The sequence below is a fragment of the Lathamus discolor genome, chromosome 1 (genome assembly GCF_037157495.1).
Source record: "Lathamus discolor isolate bLatDis1 chromosome 1, bLatDis1.hap1, whole genome shotgun sequence".
NCBI lineage: Eukaryota > Metazoa > Chordata > Aves > Psittaciformes > Psittacidae > Lathamus > Lathamus discolor.
The window spans coordinates 140894965-140910108 of NC_088884.1; the positions used below are offsets into that span (position 1 = coordinate 140894965).

The 15144-nt window shown below is 37.1% G+C and overlaps 1 protein-coding gene across 3 annotated transcripts in view; it reads left to right on the forward strand.

The window, feature by feature from the left end:
• The window catches only part of PDS5A (PDS5 cohesin associated factor A), an 81620-nt gene that overhangs the window by 37728 nt on the left and 28748 nt on the right, over positions 1–15144 (forward strand). For all 3 annotated transcript variants that reach the window (XM_065698693.1, XM_065698711.1, XM_065698703.1), the window contains exons 8-14: positions 232–372; positions 1359–1474; positions 4130–4224; positions 5087–5232; positions 11311–11462; positions 13833–13946; positions 14586–14667. In XM_065698693.1, the coding sequence (XP_065554765.1) occupies positions 232–372; positions 1359–1474; positions 4130–4224; positions 5087–5232; positions 11311–11462; positions 13833–13946; positions 14586–14667 (846 nt within the window). The remainder of the gene's footprint in view (positions 1–231; positions 373–1358; positions 1475–4129; positions 4225–5086; positions 5233–11310; positions 11463–13832; positions 13947–14585; positions 14668–15144) is intronic.

The following is a 15144-nucleotide window of genomic DNA, read 5'->3' on the forward strand; positions in this document are numbered from 1 at the left end:
GGATTAATCCTGATGGAAGTAACAGAAATGAACTATGAAGGATGTTTGTAGTTTGAGCCAAAACTGCAAGGGTGAAATGCTTTGATGTGATGAGAAAATGTGCATTGAGTACCTTCCATTAGAAGGTATATATGAAGAATGAAAGTATGATACTGCATTAAAATATTTTTTATAAAATAGTGTTTGCATTAGTGAAGAAAAATATGCTAAATATTATTGTTTGGATTCTAGTTTTTTAACCAGGTTCTGGTACTGGGAAAGTCTTCAGTAAGTGACTTATCAGAACATGTGTTCGACTTGATACAAGAGCTTTTTGCCATAGATCCTCACTTACTGCTGTCTGTCATGCCACAGCTTGAATTCAAGCTGAAGGTAGGTTACAATACAGTTTCCAACAAGTGATAAAATTTTTGTGGATATTACAGAGTGCACATTTAGTAAGTGTCCTACTGGAGGGATAGAATTTTATATTTATCACTTAATGTTACATTTATATTTAAAATAAAAGGAAGGACATTGGAAAGTGGTATACGCTTGTGTGCTTTGCTATTATGCGCACAAAATAGATGATCATTATAATGACAAATTCATATGGCTTAATTCAAAAGTTTTATATGTACTTAATCTTTGGGTTTCACCTGAAATGTGTAAAGTAATAAGGCTTTGGCTGGCTTGTCTCATGAAATGCAGGTCATCTTAAGTTTTGATTTGCAGATTTTTCTTTTGTGAAATTAATATTTAATAGTATAGCAAGTATTTCCAAATATTCTCTCAGATCTGCATGATCAGCTAATATGGCTTCTTTTGAATCCTTGAAAAGTGAATTTATCCTGATTTGGGGTTTTGTCTTTTGTATGATTGTACATGGACAAGACAAATAACTGCGTGTGCATGTACATACAGGGTATGGTGGCAACAAGCAACAAAGAAATATGTATTTAGTGAAACGACATATATCTTTTATTGGTGCATATCTCTTTATAACATCTTAATTGGTGTCTTTTCCACATGCATAAAATAGTCTGAAAGTATGTTTTAAAACAAAAGATCAGTCATTGTTGAAATTAAGGATGTATGTTATTCAAACTATAGTATGTGGGGGTTTATTCCGTAAAGAGAACTAATGTGAAAGCAAACCCATCTATTTAATGGCTGTAATATGTTAACTTAATAGGTGTTTGTGTATTTTTATTCATATTCATCTAATAAGCTAATTAGGGAGACTGAATTATCAGAAATCATTTTAAACTTGCTTTTTAGTCTAATTTACAAAAGCAGAAGGAAAAGGAAGCCAGAAATTATCACTAAGATGTTACAGGTAATGATTTACAGTTTTATTTTCATGTTTTGACTTTTAGAGCAATGATGGAGAAGAACGCTTGGCTGTTGTTCGACTTCTGGCTAAACTCTTCGGCTCCAAAGATTCTGATCTGGCCACACAGAACCGTCCTCTTTGGCAGTGCTTTCTTGGGCGGTAAGAGAAACTGAGATAGAATTCTGAATTTTATTTTTTTGGTTTGCTTTGGTTTTTCTTTTTTTCCTGAATTGTGTGATAGTACTGCATTTTCATTGTGTTCTTAAAGGATGCAGTTATTTGTATTTGAACAAGTTCTTTCGTTAAATCTTTGAAGCAGAGACTTGCCTATAGTTGTATTTTAGAATGAAGAAGCCTGAAGGACTGCAGCTATATTGCTGTCAGCTATGGGAGTATAGGTTAGATGTATAGCACATTACATACATAACAGAAATCACAAAAATAGCTATACCAGCATTGTCTGAAATTTCGTACTATTCCAGCTATGTCTGCAGCTGCATCTGGGTTATTTGGCATTTAACTTATTGAGTGAAGAGAAATTTCCTTGTAAGTAAATACAGGAATTTATCGTTTTTAAAAAAAGTGAACTTTTCAAATGGTACATGTTATAGCAATTTATATTTTTATAATTTCATTTGTGTATATAAACATATACACACATACATGATTAACAGTGTATGGAGAAGAGTTCAAAAGTCAGTGAACAAAAACACCCATTTCATCCTTATGTAGCATATCCATCCCTTAATTTTAGTCCTGACTTAATTTCACAAGAAATAACAGAAAAATGTGTATGAGGTCCATTATGGAAGTAAATACAAAACATTTCTATTGTATTATTTAGCCATATAAAAGTATTCTAATAGTTAATATTAGAATATTAGAATTAGAATAGTTAGTTAAGGATAACAGGAAGGGATTCTGTAGGTACACAGCGAATAAAAAACAGACTAGGGACAGTGTAGGCCCTCTCCAGAAGCCGTTGGGAGAACTGGCTACCCAGAATTTGGAGAAGGCTGAGGTTCTGAATGACTTCTTTGCCTTGGTCTTCACTGGCAAAAGCTCTGACTGCACCAACCAAGTCTTGGAAGGCAGACACAGGGACTGTGAGAATTAAGACCTTGGGCCCACTGTAGGAGAGGATCTGGTTCGAGACCATCTTAAAAACCTGTACATCCACAAGTCCATGGGACCTGATGAAATCCTGATGAAGTCCTGAAGGAGCTGGCGAATGAAGTTGCTAAGCCACTGGCCATCATATTTGAAAAATCATGGCAGTCAGGTGAAGTTCCCGATGACTGGAAAAGGGAAATATAGCCCCCATTTTCAAGAAGGGGAAAATGGAAGACCCGGAGAATTACAGAGCAGTCAGTCTCACCTCTGTGCTTGGCAAAATCTTGGAGCACATTCTCCTGGAAGGCATGCTAAGGCACATGAAAAGCAACAAGGTGCTTGGTGACAGCCAGCATGGCTTCACTAAGGGGAAATCCTGCCTGACCAATTTGGTGTCCTTCTATGATGGGGCTACGGAACTTATGGACAAGGGTAGAGCAGTTGATGTCATCTACCTGGACTTGTGCAAAGCATTCAACACTGTCCCACACAACATCCTTGTCTCTAAATTGGAGAGACATCAATTTGATGGATGGACCACTCGGTGGATAAAGAACTGACTGGATGGCCGCATGCAAAGAGTTGTGGTCAATGGCTCAATGTCCAGCTGGAAACCAGTAACGAGTGGTGTCCCTCAGGGATAGGTGTTGGGACCAGTCTTGTTTAACATCTTTGTTGCTGACATGGACAGTGGGATTGAGTGCGCCCTCAGCAAGTTTGCCGATGACCCCAAGCTGTGTGGTTCAGTTGATATGCTGGAGGGAAGGGATGCCATCCAGAGGGACCTTGACACGCTTGTGAGGTGGGCTGATGCCAGCCTCATGAAGTTTAACCATGCCAAGTGCAAGGTCCTACACCTGGGTTGGAGCAATCCCAGGCACAGCTACAGGTTGGGCAGAGAAGAGATTCAGAGCAGCCCTGAGAAGGACTTGGGGGTGTTGGTGGATGAGAAACTGAACATGAGCCGGCTTCAGTGTGCGCTCGCAGCCCAGAAAGCCAACCGTATCCTGGGCTGCATCAAAAGGAGCATGACCAGCAGGTCGAAGGAGGTGATCCTGCCCCAATACTCTGCTCTTGTGAGACCTCACCTGGAGTATTGTGTGCAGTTCTGGTGTCTTCAACATAAAAAGGACATGGAACTGCTGGAACAATTCCAGAGGAGGGCCACGAGGATGATCAGGGGACTGGAGCACCTCCTGTATGAAGACAGGCTGAGAAAGTTGGGGCTGTTCAGCCTGGAGAAGAGAAGGCTGCTTGGAGACCTCATAGCAGCCTTCCAGGATCTGAAGTGGGCCTATAAGGGTGCTGAGGAGGGACTCTTCATTAGGGACTGCAGTGACAGGACAAGGGGTAATGGGTTAAAACTTAAACAGGGGAAGTTTAGATTGGATATAAGGAAGAAAGGAAGAAAGATATAAGGGTGGTGAGGCACTGGAATGGGTTGCCCAGGGAAGTTGTGAATGCTCCATACCTGGCAGTGTTCAAGGCTGGGTTGGACAGAGCCTTAAATGGTATGGTTTAGTGTGAGATGTCCCTGCCCGTGGCAGGGGGGTTGGAACTAGAGGATCTTACGGTCCTTTCCAACCCTAACTATTCTATGATTCTATATAACATGTTATCAACACATGTCACTACATAGAGAATAATCTTGATTTGCAAGGCTAATTAAAAGTTAACATTCATCGTCTTCTGTCCCTCTAGGTTCAATGATATCCATGTCCCCGTGAGATTAGAGAGTGTGAAATTCGCCAGTCATTGTTTAATGAACCATCCAGACTTAGCAAAAGACCTCACTGGTGAGATGCTTATACAGGGGTTTAGAATAATTTAAGAAATGAGCAATGGAGAATGTAATTATTTTTGTACACAGCTGTAGAGTTCTAAAACATATCAAGTCCAATGCTTGATGCTGGATGGAAGAGCTGACTACTGAGTAATTGCTTTCTACTGAAGGCTAATGCTAGCTAATAAATGCAGAGGAGTGTGACATTGTGTGGACTTTTTTAGAGTGAGTCTTTTAAGAAGCTACCCATTTCAGGATGAGTTTTAAAGTATTTTCAGATTCTAATGAAACTTTTGGCAAGCCAAAGCAAATACTGGTGCCACATCTTGCTTTATTGTTAAAAAAAATCAGTGTGTTCCCCAGTGCTCTCTTGCAGGGAGTTTAGAAAATGCCATTGTGCTAATCTAAACTGTGAAGTTTCTTCATTCACTTCAGCATCGTTTTTTCACTATGAGCAGAATTTCAAGCTTAACTGAAAATACTGTTCTTCTGATGCAAGCTAACCTACAGGAATTGTCAGTATTTTTCAGTTATTTGCCTTCTTGGCTCTTTGGGAATAAGTGTGTCTGCTCTGCTTATTCTCACTCTCCCATCTCCTTTTATTTTTTGTAAATTCTAATCGGCTTTATTTCACTTGCTGCAAATGAGGTTACTGTAAAAGCTGTGCACTTTTACATTATTCTGATACAGTTGTATAATTGCTTTACATTTAACATAGTGCTGGAGCAGATGTTTCCTGTAGGCAGTTATGTGTCTAATAGATTATATGCTTGTGATATGTGACTGTCATTTAATTGTTTTAACATGATTAATAAATTAGAATACGTCATATCTACATAAAAAGCCAAGTTTTTCATTGTTTCTGATCGCAACAGAATATTTGAAGGTTAGATCACATGACCCAGAAGAAGCCATTCGACATGATGTTATTGTTACAATTATTACTGCGGGCAAGAGAGATCTTTCTTTAGTCAATGACCAGCTGCTTGGCTTTGTAAGGGAAAGAACGCTAGACAAACGGGTAAGTGTTAATATTTCATTTTCAGGAATATCTGGTTCTAATATAATTTGGTAAAAGTGAAACAAAAGCCACCATAGAATTGGAGTTGGCTATTAACCAGAATGCTGTGGGGGAAAGCCAGTTTTCTTACAGAACATCTTAATGTAGATTCCAAATTACGGAATGAAAGTGTTGTCAAGCAAATCAGATCATTTGACTTGTGAGGAACACAATCATGTTGTAAGAACCTAAGAATTGCTACATATGTTCAGGCTGAAGGTCCCTATAGCCCAGTAGAATTCTCACAGCAGTCAGTTTTGGCTTCTAGCTATTTGTGATTTAAGGATTTCTTAAATCTGCTTGTTCACATTCATCATAGCTTTTTATGGAGCTTTATTCCATGAACTTACCAAGTTCGTTCTTTAAGTTACTTGGACTTTATAAAAATCCATGGCATTTGCATCAGTAAATTCAAGTATAATGCGTTATAGAAAAAGTAACTTTGTTTGTTTGTTTTAAACTTGTCAAGTAATTTCACAGGGTATCTTGTTCTTGCATTATGTAAAATAATAAATATTATGACCCACTTACGATTAAGAAATATATATACCTCATCTTCTCTACTCCTTTGCTTTCTAAACTAAAGAATCACCTGATTGACTTCCACATAAATTGATTATTGCATGCTTCTGATCACTGTTGTCTGGTTGTTCTATATCCTATTGGAACCAAGGTGACCAGACTAGGCCATGGCATTTAAGGTGTGCACTGTGTTGTGTACATGCTTATGATAATTTTTGTGTTCTTACTCTTTAACATTCTACATTTATGTTATTTTTGAGCATTGAGCAGACAGTTTTGGAAGACATCCATGTTGACTTCAGTATTTTTTCCTGAATAATTTTATATGATGCATTTGCCTAATACTGTACATGCAGAGTTAATGCAGGTGGCCTTGAAATGAATTTCTTTCATTTCATACTGTAACAATTCAATAGCCTGACATTTTTCTGCAGTTCTTCATTACAAGATCAGATTTTACTACCTCAGTAAACTTTATACACACTGTTCAGTTATTTTTTCTAGTAACTTTTCATATGTTAAGTCTCAAAGGTTCTCTTCTGACTCCATCAATAGGTCCCTTTGTTCCCATCATTGTGAAAACCAGTCATTTATTTCCGCCCATTGTCATTGTCCCCTGCGTTTTAGTTAATAATTAATTCACAACAGCATTTTTATTTTGAGATCCTCTGGTGTGAGACTTTGATGGAAGGATTTTGGTATTCTAATGCATTTTACTGATATACTTGTGGTTCTGCTAAAATTTAATTTTTCTTGGGCAAAACTTCCCATTTTGTAGTGTAATGACTTATATGTAGTGCAATAACTTAATTTTTTAGCAGTGTCTGCTCTTTGTTGTTGTTACTGTTTTGTTTCAACCTGTTTGCCCATTCAAAATCATATGCTCTGGTGAGTGGCATGCTGTTCCTCTTGGGACCCTTCAGTTTCTTTCATATTTGCTGTGTTCAGTCTGTTTATTGATAGATTGCAATAGCAGGATAAGTTAGCATTTGGTGTATGATTTCTACATGCCTGTAGAAGTCATGGATGGGATAGTGCCTGGTCTCACTGCTCATTTTATGAATTTGTTTTAAAATGTCTTCTGATGACACCATAAGAAAGCTCTTCAGACCTCCTGGAATAGATCTTGTTTGTCTTGCAGCCCTCTGGAAGGCTTCCTGCTTCTAGAGGCTTTGGTGAAGATGTTTAACTAATATGCTTTGAATAATTTGTTTCTGAAACTTTTGCCATGTTTTATCTCCAACTTGCCAGAGCTTATACTCTTTGCCGTTTACACTCTTTCAGATGTGGCTCCATGCTCTTTAGAGGGTGATGTTTTAAGAGCAAATTTCTCTGTGCAACGTTGATTTTGGGTTGTTGTTTTTTTTTTTTTTTTTTTTCCACTCTTGTCCCTTTTTGATAGGTGGCATCTTTTCCTAGAACTTATGTCATTCTAGAGAGTTAATTTAATTATTTTTAAATTATTTCCTATTTTTTTATGTTCCCCTTTTAAAATGAGAATGTTACTGTAGTGGATTTTGAGAAGAGGATGTCTGTTGTCTTTGCACAGAATGAAATTGTGATTTTTGAGTATGTTTGTTATTATAAAGCAGTTGTACCTGCAGCTTGACCTTGCATGTTTCTCAGGAGGGATTAAGACCACCTTATTTCCTTATTTTTAAGCCATTAAACAGACATGTCCAAACATCATTTGTGAGATCTAAAAACTTTTAGTGTGACCACCACTTCCCACTGGGCCTCTCACTTAAGATGGGAAGATTGTTACTGTGTCTTCCACATGGTGTTTCTGTTCTACTTTAGCATGTTGCCATCTGTAAGAGGCAGGCAGTTGTACCACTGTAATACCTCCTTCTGTGGAGCTAAGGATTTTTGGTTCATGTAACCTTAAACCCAGCATGGTACTACCTAATGTTCCTAGCATGTTTGATGGAGTTATTTCACACCAGGCATAGGTTTGATAATACATTAAATTTCAAGGTTAGGTGCCTTTTCAGGCACTCACCAGTGACAAATAATTTCACCTTTAGTTGATGTTTCTCTTACAAAATTCTCTGGAGAGAGCTTTAATGCAAATACATCCTGAGGAGAAATGAAAACTTGAGGGCTGACTGGGAATTAATACAACAAATATTAGCATTTGAAGTAGACTGTAATAATATAGCAGGTCTTTATGCATATCATTGGTATTATAAAGCATGTATGGAGGCCTTGTGAACTTTCAGAGTTGTTTTTTTTTTCTTTAGGATTTTTCTGCAGTTTCTGAGGGGGTATTGATTTGTTGATATAACTGTCTTTGTATTTTCTATATAAGATTTTTGGAGTTCCAGTCAGAATGCATTACACCTATTTTAATTATTCTTTTGATTTAAAGAACTCAATTACATTACATATTTACCCCTTGTAGCCAGGTTTCTGGTGGGCGAATCTACTGCAAATTCCTAAGTGATCATTCATCACTTTTGAGTTCATCTAATTCTTTTCAGGCCTGCAATCATCTGTCAAATGAGTATAGGTATTACTATAAAAAGAGTATTTGTCCAATAAGCTGAAGTAAAATGATGATTGCTTAAACACACTAATCTGTTATTTCAGTTCTGCCTTTTTTCTTTATAAAATGGTGTGAAAATTTAAATTTAAATAATGCTGTTACACCATTTACTTAATCTATTTTTTTTTCTCCTGACCATATTCTAATTGGCATGGTATTAGTAAAGATAGACTAATAACTTTTTTAGAGTTAAAGTTTTTGGCTAAAAGACAGTGCTTTGTTTTTTAGAAAACATCCTTACTAATTTGAGCTGTATGGGCATTTGCACAATGATGATTACAGCTGTTAAAAAACAACAGCAAACCCAAACAAACACATAACCCCCTTAACATCTGTAGTTTTCAAATCAATTTTTACTGGTCCTCCAGGTGGAAAACGAACTCTGGGAACAGGTGCTTTCCAGAAACTGGAATCCAGTGTTTGGTAAGAATGGTGAGGAATTTTTCCATTGGAGCATTGTCTCTAGGGTCTTTCCAGTGATTTTACTTTTCAGAACAGTTAGTTTTAGGAGGCGTTTAAAAAGTTTATTTTATTTTTTTTATATGCTTCAAAAAATTTTTCAGGTACTTTTTCCTTTATACTAGAGTACCTTTAAGAACCTGAAAACTTAGAGAAGAGTTTTGACAGTTGACTTCTGTTTCAGTTTCTCTCAACAGCCTTTGTGGCCTAGGGACTTAGTCCCTTTGTGAGAACAGGCTTTTTACCTTGTCAGCTTGAAGTCAGAAGCTATAGAATGAGACGCCATAAGAACAGACTCCCATCTTCTATTTCTCTGTGCACATTTTTTTTCTGCATGTGTTAGTTTTGCTGACTGCTCCTCTGTGACTGTTAAAAACCATTGTGGCTTTTTCCAGGTGAAGGAGAAAGATTTTTAGATGTCAGTATTCTTAACTCTATATAAGGAACAGTTTAGCAATTCCAGGACATGTAGGATTGTCTTGAAATGGAGTAACAGGTTTATTAAAAAAAAAAAAAACTCAGCCCAGCAGTCTTCAGTGAGGGAGTTTAATTATGCTGGTTAACCAAGGAAGCTAGGACTGTCAAAATCAGTTTGTTAATTATATCAGGGTAGTACTTCTCTTACCTGAGTCTGTTGATCAGCTCACTTTTAAGCTGATCATCATGTTGCCCTTTATTTTCAGTTGCCTGCATCTTTTACCCTACTGTATGTAATTCTCAGTAGCACCTGACTCTTCCACCCCCCCTCCCCACACCTCCAAACTGTATCTGCTGTTCAGTGACTTGCTTCCATCGTGCCTCAAAGCATTCTCTGAAGGATTCTGTCCAGTGCCTTTGTCTTCTCGTCTTCTGCCTGAAACTGGCTTTCTGCCTGCTCTGACTTATACTCTCTACAGCAGTTTCAATGATGAGGAATCTATTGACACTCCAGACTTTCTTTCCTTACAACCCCTTGTTAAGTACTCTGCTTTCATTTTAGGCTTAACTTTTCTAGAATCATTCACTGCAATCCTTAATCCATTGTCTTCTGGTGATAGTTTTGCCATCCTTCTTGTCTTGCATAGGAAATCTGATTGCATTCTAAGGGTATATCTGAACACATTAAAATACTAATACTTTTCTGAAAATGTTTCCTCTTTCAGACCTTTATTTTCTTTAAAATGTGCTTTAGATCACAATGGTTGAGAAGTTGAACAATTAAATCTATATCTAAACATTTTTTCTGAAAACAGAGTATTACACTATATGCTGTCAAAGTCATTGCCTGTTACTTGTGGTCTTAATATTTAAGAAATCTGTAGTGAAACACAATTCCATTTTTCCATCTTCTTGATATAACCTACTCCAACAGCTAGTGGTGTGTAACACTGTTGTGCTAACATAGCATATTATCTTCAAGATTTTTGTTTTCTTTGCCCTGTAAGAAAAGACAGTCAGTAAAACTGTTAAGAAATTTAACCTGCAGTATCACTTAGTGTTATTAAAACAAACCCTTGGTGTAAAAAAAAAAAAAAAGAGGTAAAAAACGATGCACCATGTGAATAGTAGTATCTACATTTATGCTTGACAGGGTGAAATGATTTGAGTGTTGGTAGTCATTGGAGGTCAAGACCAAAACTGATATCTGGTGCGTTCTGGAAAAAATTCTCTTCAGTTCGAATTTCATGCGTTTCTTTTAAATGGTGAGGGAAACAAGTTTCTGCTGGGGTTGTCTGTATAATTCAGTGGGAGGCGCTATTCTGTCTAGATTAATCGTCAGTCTGGTTTAATATGATTCCTTGCACAAATCAGCATAGGAGAGCTTACAGATCTGGTCTGTTAAAGTGGTTAATAACGGGACATTTCCTGTTTACATGAGGGAATAAAGTAGTGACCACCAAAAGCAAGGATGAAAACCCAGGAATTCCAGCTGTGGAGGTTGTAGTCTGGCTTTTTCCTGGATCCCTGGAGTCTTACTGTGGTTAGTTTGAGGCTTTCAGCAAGAAGTGCCTTTCCCACTGTCCTGAAAGTGGCCTGAGTTCAAGCTCTGTCAGGTTTAGCTAGGCCTGAGCTCCAGATCTCCCATTTCTAGACAAGTGTGCTGTAAGATAGTGTAAGACTTTGGGGGGAGAAGGGAGGCTGCCACCTTTGCTTCGTGCCTGTCTCTGAGTAGGTAAGTCTTCCTTCTTCAGCCGGTATTTGGAACTTATTCAGGCATACATGTTAAGCTGTATTTTTTAAAATAAACTAGTTCCCAGATTTTCTTTTCTCAGCACAAGAGGTTTACTGGATTCCTCTGTATAGGCAATACTTAATCTGCATAGTACAGGAAAGAAACCCCTTGTGTAGTCTTTACAAATTCTCATTTAGAGGCTCTAAACAGCACTTTTCAGCTTTTGAAGTGTCTTAAGTGTAGGAGATCAGAATATGTCTGTTTTCATGCTTCTGTATCTGTATTGTATTTTATGTATGTTTGGGACTTATTTACCATAACCACTTCCTCACCTCCTTTGTATTTCTTCCCCCACAAGTGGCGAGTAAGAAAAGAAGCTATGATGGGGCTTGCTCAGCTATACAAGAAGTATTGTCTTCATGCAGAGGCTGGAAAAGATGCTGCAGAGAAAGTGAGCTGGATAAAGGATAAACTTTTGCACATATATTATCAAAATAGCATTGATGACAAGTGAGTCAACCTAAGCCTCCCTAATTTTAATTTTCTATAGTCATAAAAAATACTCTGCAAATATGTGTTTATCCTGAAAAGCTGTTATATCTCATCCCGTATTTTTGGTTTCAAGTATGATGTATTTCATTATATTATATCATTAAGATATTCAGGACGGTTGCATTACTTGGTCATGTGTTCATTCTGTTTACTGCAATGATACTAAATGGTCATTAGCTAACTACTGCATGGAAGAAAAACCTGTCAAATTTCTTGTTTACTATATCCAGTTCTTGTTTGTAATACTACTTCCCAGAAACTACAGTGTTAAAATCCATGATCTGTGAGTATTGTGCATTTATGTACCACAGTACATGCACAGAAATCTCCTTTTGGTATGCTGTGTAGAAATGGACCCTTCAGTTAGATCAAAAGCTGAAGAAATACCAAGGTGCTTCTGGTGTTGTCTAGTCTTACCAGTTCTGTCACTCAGTCCCTTTAATTTTTTGAAATAATATTTTGGCTTAAAGGAAAGTGTTTTGGAAGATAGTTTTCAACTCTGACTATTAATTCTTTGCTTTCATAAGGAGAGCCAAACTCCGAGATCACACAAAGAATTTCAGACTAGATTTTTAATACTGCAGACTTGGAAATTTCTTCATAATGTTTTTTAGCATCTCAGTTATACAGTCTGCTACCTCAGTATGTTTCATAATCTTGGTGACTAGTCTTAGTGACTAGTGAATAGGCTAACAGCTTCCTTCAGTTGCCAGTTATGATAGTGAATTCTTACCACTGCAGTGTTGAAGGCTCTTACTTTGTTTATCTGGCTGATCATAATTACACTGCAAGTCTGCTGAGGTAGAAGTATCAAATAGTGAAAAATGAGGAAATCTTTACATAGTTTAAACAAAGCTGGTTCTGCATATGTATAGGCATCAAATATACTTTAATTTGCATATTTGATAGATTCATTTGTGAGGGTTTTTCCTATCATGTTCATGACTTGCTGTCAGTACACAGGTTTGATGGTGAGCAGAGAATGAATCAGAAGTTCCATACTGAATGGTGCAGATGTTTTCAGTGTTCCTGCTCATGAGAAATGTGGAACACTGTCAGGGAAGTGAGGCAAGGAGTTTTAAACAAAGATTATGTCATCAAAGCTGAGTTTCTTTGACATGATTTCTTCTGAATGTCTGATTAAGCCATTGAATCTGGTCTTTTCATTAGTAGGTATGGATTGTATACTGTTTCTTCTGTGGGTATCCACTGGAAGACTGGCGGCCTGACTTTCAGTGTTTCTGTAGTTCAGTTTGGTACCTGTGAGGGTGGTGAGGCACTGGAACAGGTTGCCCAGAGAAGTTGTAGATGCCCCGGCACTGGAAGTGTTCAAGGCCAGGTTGGATGGGGCTTTGAACTAGTGAAAGGTGTTCCCACCTATGGCAGGAGACTTGGAACTAGATGATCTTGAAGGTCCCTTCCAACCCAAACTATTCTATGATTTTATGAATTTTCCATCAAATTAGACTGACAACGAAGTTCTTGCTCAGTCACAGCCTTGGGTTGTTTTCCCCATCTTAGGGGATAATAATGTATTTCAATGTCATAATTTTCAGAATTAGAAAGTTAGTACTTTTAGCATCTGAAGAGCTGTAGATATGCTATGCTATTTTAAAACAGAATCCATCCAGTCCTTTAAATATGCAAGCATAGGTCATAATTGGCCAACTGTAGCCTGTGTTCCTTCCATAATGAGGGAGGAGTATAAAGAGTAACAATGAACACCTGTCTGAGCCTTGGAGTATTTTACATTGTGTGCATAGGACAACACAAGTTCTTTCAAAAATAATAGTGAAGTATCACACAGTATTCAGGCATGAAGTGGAACAGAACAAATTTTCTCCACATATCCTTAACTCTTTCACTTTCTAATGGTTTTGATGTTACTTGACATCAGTAAAAATCTGAAGTATCCTTGAGGGGAAGGGTTAAGATAAAACTAAGGAAAAAAAGCAAAACATTTGAAACTACTCATTTTTCTTCTCTATTTGGGCTCTTCATTCTCTGTATCCCTCTGTCTTTTGTATGAGAGTGAACAAAGGATGGTTCTCAGAGCCTAAAGAAAAAAGAGAATTTGGATGGTGACATAAAGCAATTACTCCCTCTTAAAGGTGAACATGAAAGAACATGGACAGGCTCTCAAGAAGCAGTTCTTGCTAGTCTATCAACAGTGGAAAAGATCTTTACAGATGAGAAAAAGACCACTACTTTTTTGTATTCTCTGATGAAAAATCTAATTTCAATGACTTCCGATATTTCTTGGGCTTTTCAGCTGTCTAAAAGTTATCACCACTTTTGGAAACGTACAGTTTTTATCTTTTTCTGCAGATTATTAGTAGAAAAAATCTTTGCTCAGTATCTCGTTCCACATAATTTGGAAACGGAAGAGCGAATGAAGTGCTTGTACTATTTGTATGCTAGCTTGGACCCAAATGCTGTCAAGTGAGTATAGTTTCTATTGAGAAAATGCTTGCTTTCTCAGCTTTTTCCAACATCTATATGATCTTCCTTGTAGTATCAGCATTTAAGTAAAACTATAAGTAATTGATGCTTAGCATTATTTGCAGGAGTATTTCAAAACATTTCTCTTTTATATAGAAAATTCACATGTCCATTAATACAATACCTTGATATTTGAAGACTGGTTTTATCCATATGTTTTCATCCAGTGAGCATAATGCAGAGTTAAAAATGTCCAACTAGTGAATTCTAGATGGGCTCTATATTAGGGTCCATGATGAAGGTATCTGTTACTGAATTCTTATTTATACTGGCCTGTGTTTTATGTTGGAAAATGTTAGTTTCAAGATGATTTGTGTGTTTGTGAGACATACTGTGGCTGTCCCACATATGTGAAATTGTTCCAGGCAGAATAATAAGAGAGAGGATGTTCTGTAAAAAGGGAAAATCAGTTCCACCTTGTTTGGAACAGGTTTGTTTAATACTTGGTAGGTTTTGATTGTACCTAGCAGATGTTGTGCTTGTATTAGTAAACAGGGTTGGTTATTTATGTTACATCCAGCATGTTCTTGTCATGGGTAAATGGGTAAGCTTTTCTTTTCTGGTTTTGCACTTTTGCAGAGCACTGAATGAGATGTGGAAGTGCCAGAACATGCTAAGGAGTCACGTACGAGAATTACTAGACTTGCATAAGCAACCCACTGTACGGTTTTGAAAATATTAATACTTTATACAATGGACCTGCTAGGCGAATTTATTGGGGGGTGTTTAATACTATATTATTGTTTGTGCAATGTGAATTTATTATTCCGCTGATTTCTATATGTAGAAAATGTTCTGTTCTCATGAAGTAAAGTTGATTTCAGTAATGTTTAAATGTATATGGCCTCCTTAAGTTTACTGTTATTTTATATTACTGGTCAGTAACTCTGGGAAAAGTAAAACAAATAATGATCAGCATGTTTTTTGTCTGCTTTTGACAGACCTTTTTTTGTTTTCATTTTACAGTGTATTTTGAGAGTGGAATATGTTGTAAAGCAATGATTTAGTTGTTTGCTTGAAAACAAAGTTTTTGAGTATTTATACTGAATTTTTTTTTTATAAGCATATCTTCAAACTACCACAAACTTTAAATAGAAGGGAATTCCTTTGGGGGTGTGGTGTGTTTTGGAGTTGGATA